The sequence below is a fragment of the Phyllobates terribilis genome, unplaced genomic scaffold, assembly GCF_046119375.1.
Source record: "Phyllobates terribilis strain yellow unplaced genomic scaffold, ASM4611937v1 Scaffold_1__5_contigs__length_1240528914, whole genome shotgun sequence".
NCBI lineage: Eukaryota > Metazoa > Chordata > Amphibia > Anura > Dendrobatidae > Phyllobates > Phyllobates terribilis.
In genome coordinates this window covers 1,146,168,291-1,146,182,913 of record NW_027362761.1, presented here as the reverse complement: position 1 = coordinate 1,146,182,913, position 14,623 = coordinate 1,146,168,291, and the positions used below count along the sequence as shown (strand labels likewise).

General features: G+C 44.8%; 1 protein-coding gene across 1 annotated transcript in view; it reads left to right on the top strand.

Moving 5' to 3' along the window:
• Window positions 1-3,339, top strand: part of LOC141162199 (protein S100-P-like) — a 34,696-nt gene extending 31,357 nt beyond the window's left edge. The window contains exon 2 of the mRNA XM_073648049.1: window positions 3,147-3,339. Coding sequence (XP_073504150.1) covers window positions 3,147-3,269 — 123 coding nt within the window. The 3' untranslated portion in view covers window positions 3,270-3,339. The remainder of the gene's footprint in view (window positions 1-3,146) is intronic.
• Window positions 3,340-14,623: the final 11,284 nt, after the last annotated feature.

Genomic DNA, 14,623 nt, shown 5'->3' with positions numbered 1-14,623 from the left:
TGCAGTCTACTATTTACCCTGCCTGCCTATATACACTGCCTGCCAGATATCTCTGCAGATGGATTAGTCCTCAGAAGAACTGTTTGTTGAGATGGATATGTGTAATAAAGTTTGGCAAAAGAGAAAAAAGTAGATATCAGCTCACCCACTTAGAAGACTGCAACATGGAACCAGCAGTGCGACTGGGAGGACAAGTAGAAATCAGGGAAATCCAGCTGAGCAAGTCTTCTAAAATTACTTTCTTTATTAGGTCATGAAAAAATAGTTAAAACAACCTTGGGAGGACAACAGCTGTTTTAACTATGTTTTTATGACCTAATAAAGAAAGTAATTTTAGAAGACTTGCTCAGCTGGATTTCCCTGATTTCTAATATAGTTTGGTACACCTACACTAACTAGAAACAAGCAAATCTCTCCTTAGCTCAGCAGCCGCTCTCCCTACACTGTCTGATTCCGGAGTGACTATGATGAGCACAGCGGCGCCAGGTCTGATATAGACTTGATGACGCTGTGCGGCCAGCCAATCACTGTAATGCCACAACCACCATGGCTGCGGCATTACAATGAGTGGCAGGCAATCCCTGTATGTTCATTGGCTCTCTAAAGAGCGTCAAACATGCAGGGAGGAGACCCGAGCTCCTGCCTGAGTAAACCCGGAAATACTCGGCGAGCGCCGAGCATCTCGAGCAGTGAGATGCTCAGGCGAACACTGAGCCAGTAGCGAGCATGCTCTCTTAGCACTAGTTGTCATTAAGATTTAAAAAGAGAAAACACAGTAGTTTGACAATAAATGGCTTCACCCAACCAATAACCATGAGTGGAGAAAAAGTTTTTTTGTTATCATTCATATTCTCTGAAACAAGGCCAAGAAAGGCCAGGGTATGTAAACTTTTGAGCACAACTGTAACTTTAATTAAGTGTATCCCATAATTTCTGTTATGGTGGATCCATTTATCATATTTAGATACTATTGTTTTTTGACTGGTTAAGATTGGCTGCTATTTATAAAACGTTTATTATACGTGTATGATTATTTAAGGATTTTTTATAGACCATCCTTGGTTTTTTAAGTGTTTTTATCCATGTCTTGCTGTTCAATACATTTTTTGTATTACATATTTTAGTTGTGCACTAGTGATGAGCGAGCACTAAAATGATCGGGTGCTTATTGCATGGGTCAAGAAAATCATAATGCTCGAGTGCTTGACTAGAGAAACGAGCCCAATGTAAGTCAATGGGAAACTCAAGCATTTTTCCAGCGGTCTGGAAGAAAAGGTATAATAGAAACAAGTGCACCAATTCTGCATTTATCACCCACTCCTGGTTTTGGCTCCCACTCCTGAGAAAAAATACTGACCGAATACTGATAGTGGGTCCCTGGCCTAAATCTCAAAGGGATGAAATTCAGATAAAATACCAGAGAGATCCATTCACAATAATGAGGCAGAAGAGTTACTCTGGACTCTGTTCAGCATTGTCCTCTGTGTTTTAAGCAAATTCAAAACCGGACACTGCAGCCAACAGTGCCTCAATCTGTCTCATTATAGGAAATCTTCCACCAGGGGTTCATTCTGAATCACTTATTTCACAGATTTACACGGAAACCCTAGTATAAGTGCTCAGCGCAGAGCGCAGGATAAATGAGAGCCGAGCCTTACTGCGATCTTTAGGAGGCAGAATGAACAAATCAACAGCAGGTGAAGAATTGGTATTATTTATTTTTTACGCCATTCCTCATGCTGTATAAATGATTATATGGCTTTATTAACTTATCATCATATTTTGAGAGCTATACTTTTTCCACATTTTGTCATGTGAGGGCTTGTTTTTTACAGGACGAGTTGAGGTTTTTATTGGTACCATGATATTTTTTGATCGCTTTCTATTCCGATTTTTGGTAGGCAGAATGAACAAAAAACAGCAATTCAGGAATGAATTGTTTTGTCTTTTTTTTATGCTGTTCTGCATGTCGTAAAATTGATAAATCAGCTTTATTCTTCGGGTCAGTACGATTACAGTGATACTACATTTATACTGTTTTTTATGGTTTGGCGCTTTTACACAATAAAAACTATTTTATAGAAAAAATAATTATTTTTGAATCGCTTTATTCTGCCTTCCTTTTAACTGCTGCGATCGATATCGATCACAGCATTTAATAAGTTAAAGTGCCGGGAACTGTGCAGGCACCACTTTTGGCAGTGAGTGCCGGGTGTCAGCTGTCATATCAGCTGAACACCCGTGGGATCGCGCACACACAGCCCCTGTTCACGCAAAATCGCCAGGACGTATCCATACATAAGTACTTACCAACCTGGACATATGGATAAGTCCAAGGTCGTGAAGGGGTTAAAATAAAAATAATTAAAAACTGAAATGCCCTTACCCCCAGAGGTCTTTTATGACTTTGTGGGAAGGGGCATAATGTGTAATAAAATAAATGAAAAATAACAAGCAAAAATAAATAGATAAAAATGGCACTGTCAATCCAAATTGCTATTACTAGCTTCGCCCCCATAAGTAAAGAAAAATGTCCGATATATAAAAGTAATTGTTACAGAAAGGAGAACATATTCTTAAAAGTATGTCAGTGATTCTGTACGCTGATAAAAAAAGATGGCCTATATCAGCAAAAAAAAAAAGAGAATACTACAATGATATAAAAGATTAACATAAAAATTACTTGAATATCTGAATGATAAAAAAAAAAGTACAGCTTTTTAAACCGGAAACTGAAAATGCGCCGGGTCATGAGTGGAGGTAAATGGCCAAAGTCTTGAACTGTTTACAGTACATTTAAACCATAAACATTTTCCAAAGGTGGCCATATTCTTCAAGAGGGAGTTAAGACAGAGCTCCTATGTGTTTAGGTGTCTAGGGTTATGGATGGTTACACCAAAGGGTCTTGTATAAATATTCAAAGCGTCTTACAGATCATTGCTTATAGCATGTAGTGGTGTATTTAGGATGTATTTTTTTCGGGGGGGGGGGGGATTGGAGGGGGGGTCTTTCATATTCAACTTTGAAAATTCTAAAATTCTAATTTTCATGTTTATTCCGTTTCTTCTTGGCTAATTCAGTTATGCATATATTGACAAATAACAGACAAGCTTCTTTGATTCTAAAATATTTTCTTTTTTTTTTAGAATGCCAAAGAGAAAAACAATTCCAAAAAACTCCTAAATGATCTGGATAAAAATGGAGACACTGAATTAACTTTTAAAGAATTTGTGAACCTTCTTTCTGAAGTCCTCATTGACAGAAGCTAGATTTGAGAACTTGCCTAAAAATTAATTATTAATATCAATTTACAATTGACTAATAAAGTTCTGTATTTGATATGTTCTACTTCTTTCTTTTTTTGAGGATAATGGACTAGTTATTATTAGCATACATGATACGTACATAGCAGAATGTGAAGGGTATCTATCTATATAATTGTCTTATCCCGTCTGTCTGTCTGTCTGTCTGTCCTGGAAATCCCGGGTCGCTGATTGGTCCTGCCGCGGCCAATCAGCGACGCGGCATTTCAGAAAAACATGGCGGCCGTTAGCGGCTCATGTGAGGCACGGAGGTCAGCGGCGATGCAGCTGGGAGATGCAGTCGACTGCTCGCAGCATAAGGCCCCCGACCGCAGGCGCCGCTGACCTACATGCGGCTATCGTCGGAAGATCAGCGGCTACGGCGGCTTATCTCCCGAGGACAAGTGTGACGCCCCTCCCCTCCCCTCCTTTCCCTTCCTCTCCCCTCCCCTCTCCTCTCCTCCCGTCCCTCCCCCCCGCTCGATCTGGCGTCATACTTACCCCTCCCCTCCCCTCCTCTCCCCTCCCCTCTCCTCCCGTCCCTCTCCCCGCTCGATCAGGACCCCGGCGTCATACTTACCCCTCCCCGTTCCTCCACTGCATCTCCTGTGTCTCTGCTGCAGCTCTGTGACGTCTCAGGTCAGAGGGCGCAGTGACCTGGGCTAGGGCCGCTGATCTCCCAACGGCAAGTGTGAAGGGAGGACCGCTGGTCGGGATACTTCTGTTGCGAGCAGCCGGTCATCTCCCGGCTGCTCGCAGCGGAAGTATCCGCACAGGCAGCGCCGCTCCCCGGTCCTCACTAATACGATTCGCTGATTGGTCGCGGCCGGCGACTGCGATCAATCAGCGATATTGGCGCGAAATTTCAAACCCTGCTTCTCTGATTGATCGCGACCAATCAGCGACTGCCGCAGCCCGGCCACGAATTGGCGCCGGATTTTAAGCACGCAGGCCACCATCGGGAGATCAGCGGCGACGGGGCCGGGAGTTGAGTGGTGCTAGCCGGTCATCTCCCGGCTGCTCACAGCAGACGTACCCCGACTGGCGGCCTCACTCCCCGCTCCTCCCTTCACATTTGCCGTCGGGAGATCAGCGGCCCTAGCCGCTGATCTCCCGATGGTAGCCGCATGGACGTCAGCGGCGATGCAGCCGGGAGATGAGCGGAGCTAGCCGTTCATCTCCCAGCTGCTCGCAGCAGAACTATCCCGACCAGCGGCGCCGCTGACCTTCATGCGGCTACCGTCGGGAGATCAGCGGCTAGGGCCGCTGATCTCCCGAAGGCAAGTGTGAACGGAGGACCGGGGAGCGGTGCCGCCAGTCGGGATACTTCTGCTGCGACCAGCCGGTCATCTCCCGGCTGCTCACAGCGGAAGTACACGCACAGGCACCGCCGCTCCCCGGTCCTCACTAACACGGTTCGCTGATTGGTCGCAGCCGCCCCCTGGGCCGTGTGCGCGGGAATACCCAGAGCCGGGTCTCTGTGTAATGCTAGGGGTTGTAGCCTCCGTGGCGGCGACCCGGTCCCGTAGCTCAGGGTGGTCAAACCAGTGGCGGATCTGTTTATTTGGTTTTTAATGTTTAAATGTCCGACTACGCCACATGTGGATTGCGGTCACTGAGAACTGCTGCTGCGGGGAAGAGGCTGATGTTGGGTGCGCAGCATAGGGTAGTATAACTCCCCACGGGAGGAGTATAGCCTCAGGGCAGCGTGTGTAGATGCTGAGGGTTTTGGTGCATGGGCACAGCAGAAATGACTCAGAGTCCGTGCAGTGCAGTTCAGGGTTTTTACTGTTGGTAATGAAGAATGCCCTGCCGGGAGTACTGGCTAACATTAGAGGCCTGGTCAGTCTGAGAGCGAACAAGAGTCCCCCTGGCCAGGTGGAGGTGTAGGCCTTCCCGTCTGACTGCACTCTTCCTGGCTACCCTGCTGTAGTCGTGTAGTAGCCTACGTCACTGAGTGTACCGTGTGGTGCTCACCCGTATGGCTGGTGACTTGGGGCCTTTGGTACCTTCCGCTCCTCGATGGCGGTGCCGGTCCCTTGCGTGTGACTGAGCCTCCGGGCTTTCTATGGCCAGAGGACCTGAAATCCCCTGCCAGGTGGTTTCTGCTGCTGGATGTGGATATCCTCACAGCCTCGGACTCCGGTGTCCGTTTTTCTGCGTCTTCGGCCAGGACGAGCTCTGCTAGCTCCAGTCCCTGGCCTTCAGCTCCTGTCTCCTACAGAGCTCCTTGCTGCTCCTCTGTCCCTTCCTCTGGACTAGAACTCGACTCGACTGTGCTAACCCCGCCCCAGATCCAGTTTATAAAGGGCAGGTTCCTCTCCTCCCTGGACTGGGGCAGGAGGCGTTGCATGCAATAGTGCTCCTGACCAGGAAAACCCATGCTCGCTTTCAGACATGGTATTTCTACCACTGTGGCAACCAGACCCAGTGGGGTGCCACACTGCCAAAAAGGAAAAGTTATGCTACCGAGACTTCACTACTCAGATCTGTTTGAGCAGTTAATGAAAGGAACGCATGAACACAGTAAAAATTTTATGGAAAATTTCAGAAGTATCAACAGTTCTCATGCGTTTGCTTCATTTGGTGCTAACATTGCACCGCCCCCTGGATTCGGACCGCATTGTTTTAAAATTCATGGCCAGATCTACCACTGGACTGGAACACTTCACCCAGAAATAGGACAACCACCAAAATTTGCACAATTATACATCTTTGATACAAATGAGGCTACAGAACAAAGGATGAACCTGAAAGAAAATGAAAAGTGTAATGCTGAACTGATGAACCTAATTGCCATACATTTACAAACAATCAGCCCATTTGCTGCAGCATATCGCATCCTAAAAGAGACGTCGAAGCTGAGGAGGAACAGAAGGCTATACAAAATGGGACAGAAATGCCTTCTATTCTGATGGCCATTAAACAAGACCGTAAACAAGATCCCCGATGTTACAACAAACCACGCGTAAGTGAGGTCGCAGTTGTTTTTCAAAACGATGATGGAGAGCCTCCGTTTCAAAGGGATATATTAGTCCATCTTAAACCAGACCAAAACAATACTTTCGTTCCAAAAACACAACGAATTAGCATTTTGCACAGCAACCTTGATGCTCTTCTGTATCCGCTATTCTTTCGAAGCGGTGATCAAGGGTGGCATGAAAACCTACATCAGCAAGGAACTTCAAGAAGAATTACACAACTGCAGTACTACAGTTTTCTTCTGTCTGTCCGAAATTACTTCAATCCTATTTTAAACGGTGGGAAACTAATACAACAGTACTTAGTCGACGCATACAATAAAATTGAAGCTAATCGCCTCAATTTCATACGAATGAACCAAAAACAACTTAAAGTTGAAGACTACTGCGTTCAAGAACATTTGCAAAAACAATCCATTCAAAAGGGAATTCCAATTGGAAAAACAGTAATTCTCCCGTCGTCATTTGAAGGTAGCCCCCGCAACATGCAACAGCGTTATCAAGATGCAATGGCAATAGTAACAAAGTATGGAAGACCTGACATTTTTGTAACAATGACCTGTAATCCTAAATGGCCGGAAATTACAGAAAATCTAGAACCCTGGCAGCAAGTTGAACACAGGCCGGACTTAGTTGCACGCGTAAAACTCAGCAGCCTTTTTAAAGACATCAAAAATGGGCTTTTTGGAACAGTCGTAGCAATGGTACACGTCATTGAGTTTCAGAAACAAGGTCTTCCACATGCGCATATACTAATTATCTTAGACGCGGATTCCAAGTTTCGCACGGAGGAAGAAATTGACAACATAGTGTGGGCTGAAATTCCAAACCAAGAAAAGTATCCTGAATTGTATAATATTGTAATCTGTAATATGGTTCATGACCCATGCGGTGTAGCAAATCCAAAAAGTCCATGCATGCAAAGCGAAAAGTGTACAAAAGGGTTTCCAAAGCAGTTGAAACAGCACACTGTTAAAGATTTGAATGGCTACCCATCCTACCGGCGACAACTCATTGATAACATTGTATACAACAACAAAATTATAAATAACTCATGGATAGTTCCATACAACCCGTACTTATTAAAATGCTACAACTGTCACATCAATGTTGAAATCTGCGCTTCAATAAAAAGTGTCAAATATCTTTTTAAGTACATCTACAAGGGGCATGACAAAGCTAACATCGAAATACAACAGAAAACAGTCAATCACAATGAATCATCAAGTTTTGTTGACTCAAGATATGTGAGTGCTCCAGAAGCTGCTTGGAGGATATTTGCGTTTCCAATCCATTCACAGTCCCATGCCATTATACGGTTAGCTATTCATTTACCAAATCAACAGCAGCTTTATTTCTTTGAAAATGCTCAAGTCGAAGATGTCTCAAAAACTTTAAGCACGACGTCAACATTAATAGAATGGTTTCTGCTGAACCAACGTGACGAAAACGCAAGGCAGTATTTGTATCGAGAGATTCCAGAGCATTACGTTTAGAATAAAACTTGGAATCCAAGACAACGAGGACTTAGCAGAATAATTGGACGCATGTATACTGTTAGTGTCAAGGATCAAGAAAGATATTGCCTTCGGCTGTTACTACTGCATGTCAAAGGAGCTACAAGTTACGACGATTTGAAAACAGTTAACGGAGTATTGCACGATACATTTAAAGCTGCAGCTTTGGGACTTCTATTGGATGATACTGTGTGGACACTTACTTTAGAAGACGCAGTTACCCTACATATGCCTAAGAAACTTCGCGAATTGTTTGCCTACATTTGTGTATTTGGACCGCCTACAAATCCGGCTCAACTTTGGACAAATTTCAAAGAACATATAATTGAGTATTACTGCTTACGTCTTCACAACGGAAGTGGAAATTGTCAAAATTGCCAATCTTATGCCATGCAAGATGTCCAAAATGTCCTACTTCTGCATGGAAAAACGTTTTCAGACTTTAATTTGCCACAGCCTGCAAATCAAGTTCCACAAATTCCAGAGTATGACTAAGCTTATGAATTATTGTTGGCAACAGAGAAGAAAAACGCCTTAAATGAACAACAACGGATTGCATATGACACTATTGTGAGCGCTATAGAAAACCAAGCAGATGTAAGGCCAAAATGTTTAGTTATTGATGGTCCTGGAGGCAGCGGTAAAACATACCTCTATGAAGTTTTACTGCATCACGTTAGAGGGTTGGGAAAAGTCGTATTGCCATCGGCTACAACAGGTATTGCAGCAAACCTTTTACGAGGAGGACGCACTATGCATTCACTGTTTGGGATACCAGTTCCAGTCAATGAAATCTCCGTTTCCAGAATCAAACAAGACTCATTTGCAGGAAGATAGTTAACCAGTGCAAATGTTTTGATACTTGATGAGTGCACCATGGCACCCAAATATGCTTTGAGCTTAATTGACAGACTTCTGCGTGAAGTTATGACTACAAATGTTGCTGTAAAAATGAAATTCCTTTTGGAGGTAAAGTTTTTGTCATTGGCGGAGATTTTAGGCAATGCCTTCCAGTTATACCAAATGGAACAAGAACAAATATTATCGAGTCCAGCTTAAAAATGTCTGACCTTTGGAAAGAGTTTAATAAACTCCAACTAATTAACAACATGCGATCTTCTGACCCAGAGTACAGCAACTGGCTTCTTAAACTTGGTAATTGTGAACTTAGCAATGAATATAACCTTGGAGAAGACATAATTGAAATACCAGAAGACATGTTGTGCACTGACTGCATCGCAAGTCACGTTTTTGGACAACGTGTTGAAATTGATGTGAACGACCAAAGCAGTGTTGAGAGAGCCTCCTCCTATGCAATTCTCTGTCCCAAGAACGATGACGTAGCTCTGCTAAATTCCCATGTGATGAATAGAATACCTGGAGAGTATAAATTGTACAAAAGTGATGATTAGGTGGATATAGACAATGAAGATGAACGAGAGCATTATCCAGTTGAATTTTTAAATAGTGTTACGCCATCAGGAATACCATCCCACAGACTACAACTGAAAGTTGGAACAATTGTAATGTTGCTGCGGAATCTAAATACCAGAAATGGTCTATGTAATGGAACTTGCCTTATTGTTACTAGACTCCATTCCCACATAATTCAATCAAGAGTGATCACTGGATCAGTGAAAGCAGACGAAGTGTTCATTCCACGCATTGATTTATGTCCTTCGGACAACGATCTTCCATTTAGGCTTCGGCGTCGACAGTTTCCAATAAAACCAGCATTTGCCATGGCAATAAACAAGTCACAAGGTCAAACTCTACACCGTGTTGGCATATATTTACCATTTTGGTCATGGACAACTGTATGTTGCATTTTTAAGAGTTGAAATGAGATCCAACGTCAAGGTGCAAGTTTTGGATACCCATTTACAAGGAAAGTTGCTTCCAGATAGTCAAAAAGTATTCACAAAAAATGTAACGTACAAAAATATTTTGGCTTCATATTGTTAAGAAATATATTATAGGGTCGTACTTCTTTTGTCCGATGATTTATGTAAAAAAATAGTTAGGTATTCATGGAACAGTTTATATATTTTGATCATCTGTTTAATAATTTCATTCAGTTGTATTAAGTTCTATAACCAATAATATTTAATGATAAAGTATTATTTTAACCAGAAAATCCAGTGTATTCATTGTATTGTATTATTCTTAAATCTTTATAGCGGCATCTGCAGCATCTGCTACTAAACTGAATGCAGATTTGTGCCTCTCCACGCACTTAGTCCCGGCGTGGAGAGGAGCGAATCTACATACAGCAGCAACTCAGGCAGAGATAAGGAAAAAAGGTGAGTATTAGTGTTTATTTTTTTAACTGTGCTGTGGGGATGGGGAATGAGTAGGTCATCCAAAACCAGGATGAGGGGGCCATACAAGACAGGATAAGGAGGCCGTACAATCCAAGATAACGGAGCCATACAAACCAGGATTAGGAGAATGACAGAGCCATAAAAACCACAATTAAGGGATGAGGGAGCCATACATACCAGGATATGTAAATTTAACAGTAGGTGCTGCATTTCCCACCCTAGCCTTATACTCCAGTCAATACATTTTCCCTTTTTTTTGGTTGTAAAATTATGGGTCTCAGCTTATACTCGGGTCACCACGCACAGGCAGCATGTACCCCCGGCTGCAGCTGGCTCTTGCTTCCGCTTATGTCACAACTATTTGCGGCTGCAGCCAAGGGGTCTCCTGTTTCGCGTTCCAGGGTGAGTGATGGGCTGTGGTCGGGGTTATCCCACATCCCGTTACACCCGGCATTCACCGCACGCGCATTTATTGACAGAGCGCACGGTGGATGCTGGGTGTGACACAATGGGGGATAACCCCGCCCACAGCCCGTCATTCACCGTGGTACGCGGAACAGGAGACCACTGGCTGCAACCGCAAATAGTCGTGATGTAAGCGGAAGCAAGAGCCGCCTGCAGCAGGGGGAATTACGTGCTGGCTGTGCGTGGTCAGCGATGTTGTCACAAGCAGTAATGACAACATGACATAATTACCAAATTCATTAGGGGCCCCGGGGGGATACATTGGGGGGTTAATTTAAAGTAGTACACAACCCATTTAAATACTGCTTCACTGCTTAGTCGCGCCCGGTCGGCCACATACATATTCTAGAATACCCGATGCGTTAGAATCGGGCCACCATCTGGTATTATATAATTATGTATTTCATTTAAGTTATATTGTATAATTATACCTACAATTAAACTTTTCTAAATTAATTAGGTCCAAAATTCTTTGTGGTTAATGTTTTCCTAATACAAAGCTCCAAATGGGAAATTTATCAACTGATTTGTGCCATTTTTTTGGAAAAGTTGCTTATGATGGGGTATGGGATATTCGCGCCAAAACTTGGAAGTTTTCTTGGCAGTCGTGATCTCAATCTTTCTGATATTCCTATCAAGTTTAAGTGGTGCAGATAGTGTAATACAGTAAGTTATATAATATGGGGTAATGGCTATAGTGTTGAGTGAGCACTAAAATGCTCGGGTGCTCGAAGCTCGGGCCGAGCTCACCGTGATACTCGGATGCTCGACCCGAGCAACGAGCCCAATGTTAGTCAATGGGAGACCCGAGCATTTTTGCGGCGGCACCCCCGGTAGTCTGTAGAAAGCCTAAAAAGTGCCCAAAACGATAGTGTCAGTGCTCAAATAACATGTGGACAGTATGGGGATCGCCCCAGGAAGCATTTCTGACCCCCAGGTCACTGCTGTCAACAATGTGGTCAGAGGTATTAAGCCACTTTTACGGGCTCACAATAAAACGTTCAAAAACGAAACTGAAACTGTTTTCCTGTGAAATATGTTAAGGAACTTCCTTTCCAGGGTAAAGACTTGTGTATAAGGTAAAATAAATAACCAAAAACAAAAATACTCCTCCACACCTTGGGCAATGTTCACAAGTAGCATTTTTGATGCGTTTTTGCACTTTTGTATTGCTTTCAACCGTGACAAATGCATTCACCGGGAAATGTCATTTTGACATTTTACAACCTTATGTGGCCATGTGCTGTGTGACACATGCATACAGTGCTGAAAAGACATGGGAACAGCATGGGGAAGACCCCTGGAAGCATCTCTGACACCCAGGTCACTGCCTAAAAGTGTGCCCATCAGAAGTGATCCTTGCCGCATCAGAAGATGCAGACTTGCAACTATCCCCGTGCAAGTCCTTGTCCCAGGGCACTGTTTAATTGCACCTCCCCCATTCCTTGCAATGCAAGCGCAAGTATGCAGCCTGCCACCCACCCTCCCCCAGGCTGCAATACCATAGTGCTTGCTTGCTTGCTTGCACTTGAAATTGGGCTTTTTAGGCATATGGAGGTAGAATCTGGCCACCACATCATAGCTGCGTCGGCGACCTGGTATCCATACTCAGTCCCCAGCCGCCCGGCGGCCGGGTGTCCATGCTTAGTCCCCAGCAACCAGGGGGCAGCCGGGTGTCCATACTCGGTCCCCAGCCGCCCCGCGGCCGGGTGCCCACACACGGTCCCCAGCCGCCCCTATTTGTCCTGGTGCGCCTTATATACAAGCGCATACCAAAACAGTACCTGTGCCCTACCCAGTGCATTTAGTAGGAAGGACAGCCTAACCACAAACATGTGGACAAGTGAATGTGGCCAGGGAAGGTCCATCTCACTGACGCCTTCACACTGGGTTAATATTGTGGAAGCCGGGACACAGTTGGACACTGGGATGCAACACGTCCTCCAGACAGAGGATTGCGGGTCCTGGGTCAATCAGGCTTCAACACAAAGTTCAGAAGGTAGACAGCAGCAGTTGTTGGCCTCCTACACAATGAGTAAATTATTCATGGTCATGAGGCCATCCATCTCCTTAGCTTTCTGTTCCTTGGAATGCAAGCGCATGTATGTAGTAGCGGCTAGGCCTGAGGTGGTCAGGGTTTTGGCTCATATCCTTCCTCCTCCGAGGATTGCTGGATGTTTTCCTGCTACTATCCCAGTTCTATGACTCCCGTTAAAACAAATCTTCAGGTGATGAATGATGGATAAGGTGGTGGCAAAGGAGAAAGAGCAGGAGGAACAGGGACCATTCACATCAATATCAGGCCAGTCAACCACACATGTCTTGTAGGATATGTTTCTGTACCAAAATGAGCGGTTCGGCTACACAGTTATAGGGCATACAGTGAGTGCAATGCCTACTAAAAATTTCGAGGCACTCCAATGCCCCTTGGAAGTGACATGAAGGTCAGAGGGTCTTAACTAAAACGTTTTTTCCATTTATAGCAACTGGGTCTCCGGTACACTGTTGGCCTAAGCAGTGAATGGAAGGCTTTCCAAAAAATTATGAGGAACTGCAATGCCCCTTGAAACAGACGTGGATTACAGCGTACTAAAAAACTTCTACCCATTATTGGGGAGTGGGTCTCCTTTAGTGTTCGCCTATGCATTGAAAAGCAAAAGCTGACTAAAATTAGGAGGAAATGCAATGCTCGTTGGAAGAGTCGTGGAGGTTAGAGGTAATTAAAAACAACATTTCAATGCCCCTTGGAAGAGCTGTGGAGTTCAGAGTAGCTTAACAAGACGGTTTTAATGCCCCTTGGAAGAGTGGTGGAGGTTGCAGTGGAATAAAAACACAATATCAATGCCCCTTGGAAGAGACGTGGAGGTCACAGTAGCTTAACAAGATGATTTTAATGCCCCCTTACAAGAGCCATGCAGTACCGCAAATTAAAAACATTATTCCCTTTATTGGGGAGTGGGTCTCCCAAAGTCTTTGCCGATGCCTTCCAAGCAAAAGCTGCCAAAAAATTAGGATGGAGGAACTTGCAATGCTGGCAACACGGACCACGGTCACACTTGTGGTATAGTGGTGGTGGAGGCTGAGGAGAAGGAGAAGAGCAAAAAACAGCCGAAATGAGGAAGCGTATACCCATGTGTGGGTGTGAAGCGGTGCATGGGAATACACCTCCCGAAATAACACAGTGGATTTGACTTTATGTTACTCTGCTGTCATTTGGTGGTGATGAGAAGTCTGGCCCAATCCAGCCCTTGTTCATTTTGATAAGGGTCAGCTTGTCAGCATTTTGTCAGTTGATAGGCGAGTATGCTTATCAGTTATAATTCCCCCAGCGGCACTAAAAACACGCTCCGATAAAACGCTAGCGGCAGGGCAAGCCAGGACCTCCAAGGAATACAGAGTGAGTTCATTCCAAGTGTCCAGCTTGGATACCCAATAATTAAAAGGCACAGAGGAATCACGGAGGACGCTGGTACGGTCGACAAGGTACTCCCTCATCTTTTGAAACTTTCCACTCCTTGTGAGAGACGCCTCAGGGCCTGTAAGCTTGGAGGGTCTCAGAAAACTGTCCCAGAACGTTGACAGTGTTGCCATGCCTCTGCTGGATTGGAGATGCGTGTCTCTCGCTTGTACGCCTTGATTGGGCAATGAACTGTGTCCTCTGCCACTAGGGTGTTCAGATGGGAATTTTTTTAACAGTTCTGCAGCAACTGTAGCGCCCCGAGGGTTTGGCCGCTACAGAGGTATTGCACCTCTGCCAGAGGTGTGATATTCCACTCCCGGGTAAGAATAGAGTATGGACCAGGGCTCAGTTAGCTGCATGCATCACACACACCCCATTTCCGGGGGACAGCTCAACGGTGCTCCCATTTATTCAGTAATGCAGGCACGACAGACCATGTCCCTGGCTGGAGTGGGGTGGGGGGAGGAAAAACCAGTGATGTAGGAGCAGAAGGGGACGGTTTCTGATCATAGGAAGGAGCTCATTGGGTACTGGTCACCTGGGCTCACACTCAGAGGGGAGGTATAAAAGGTGG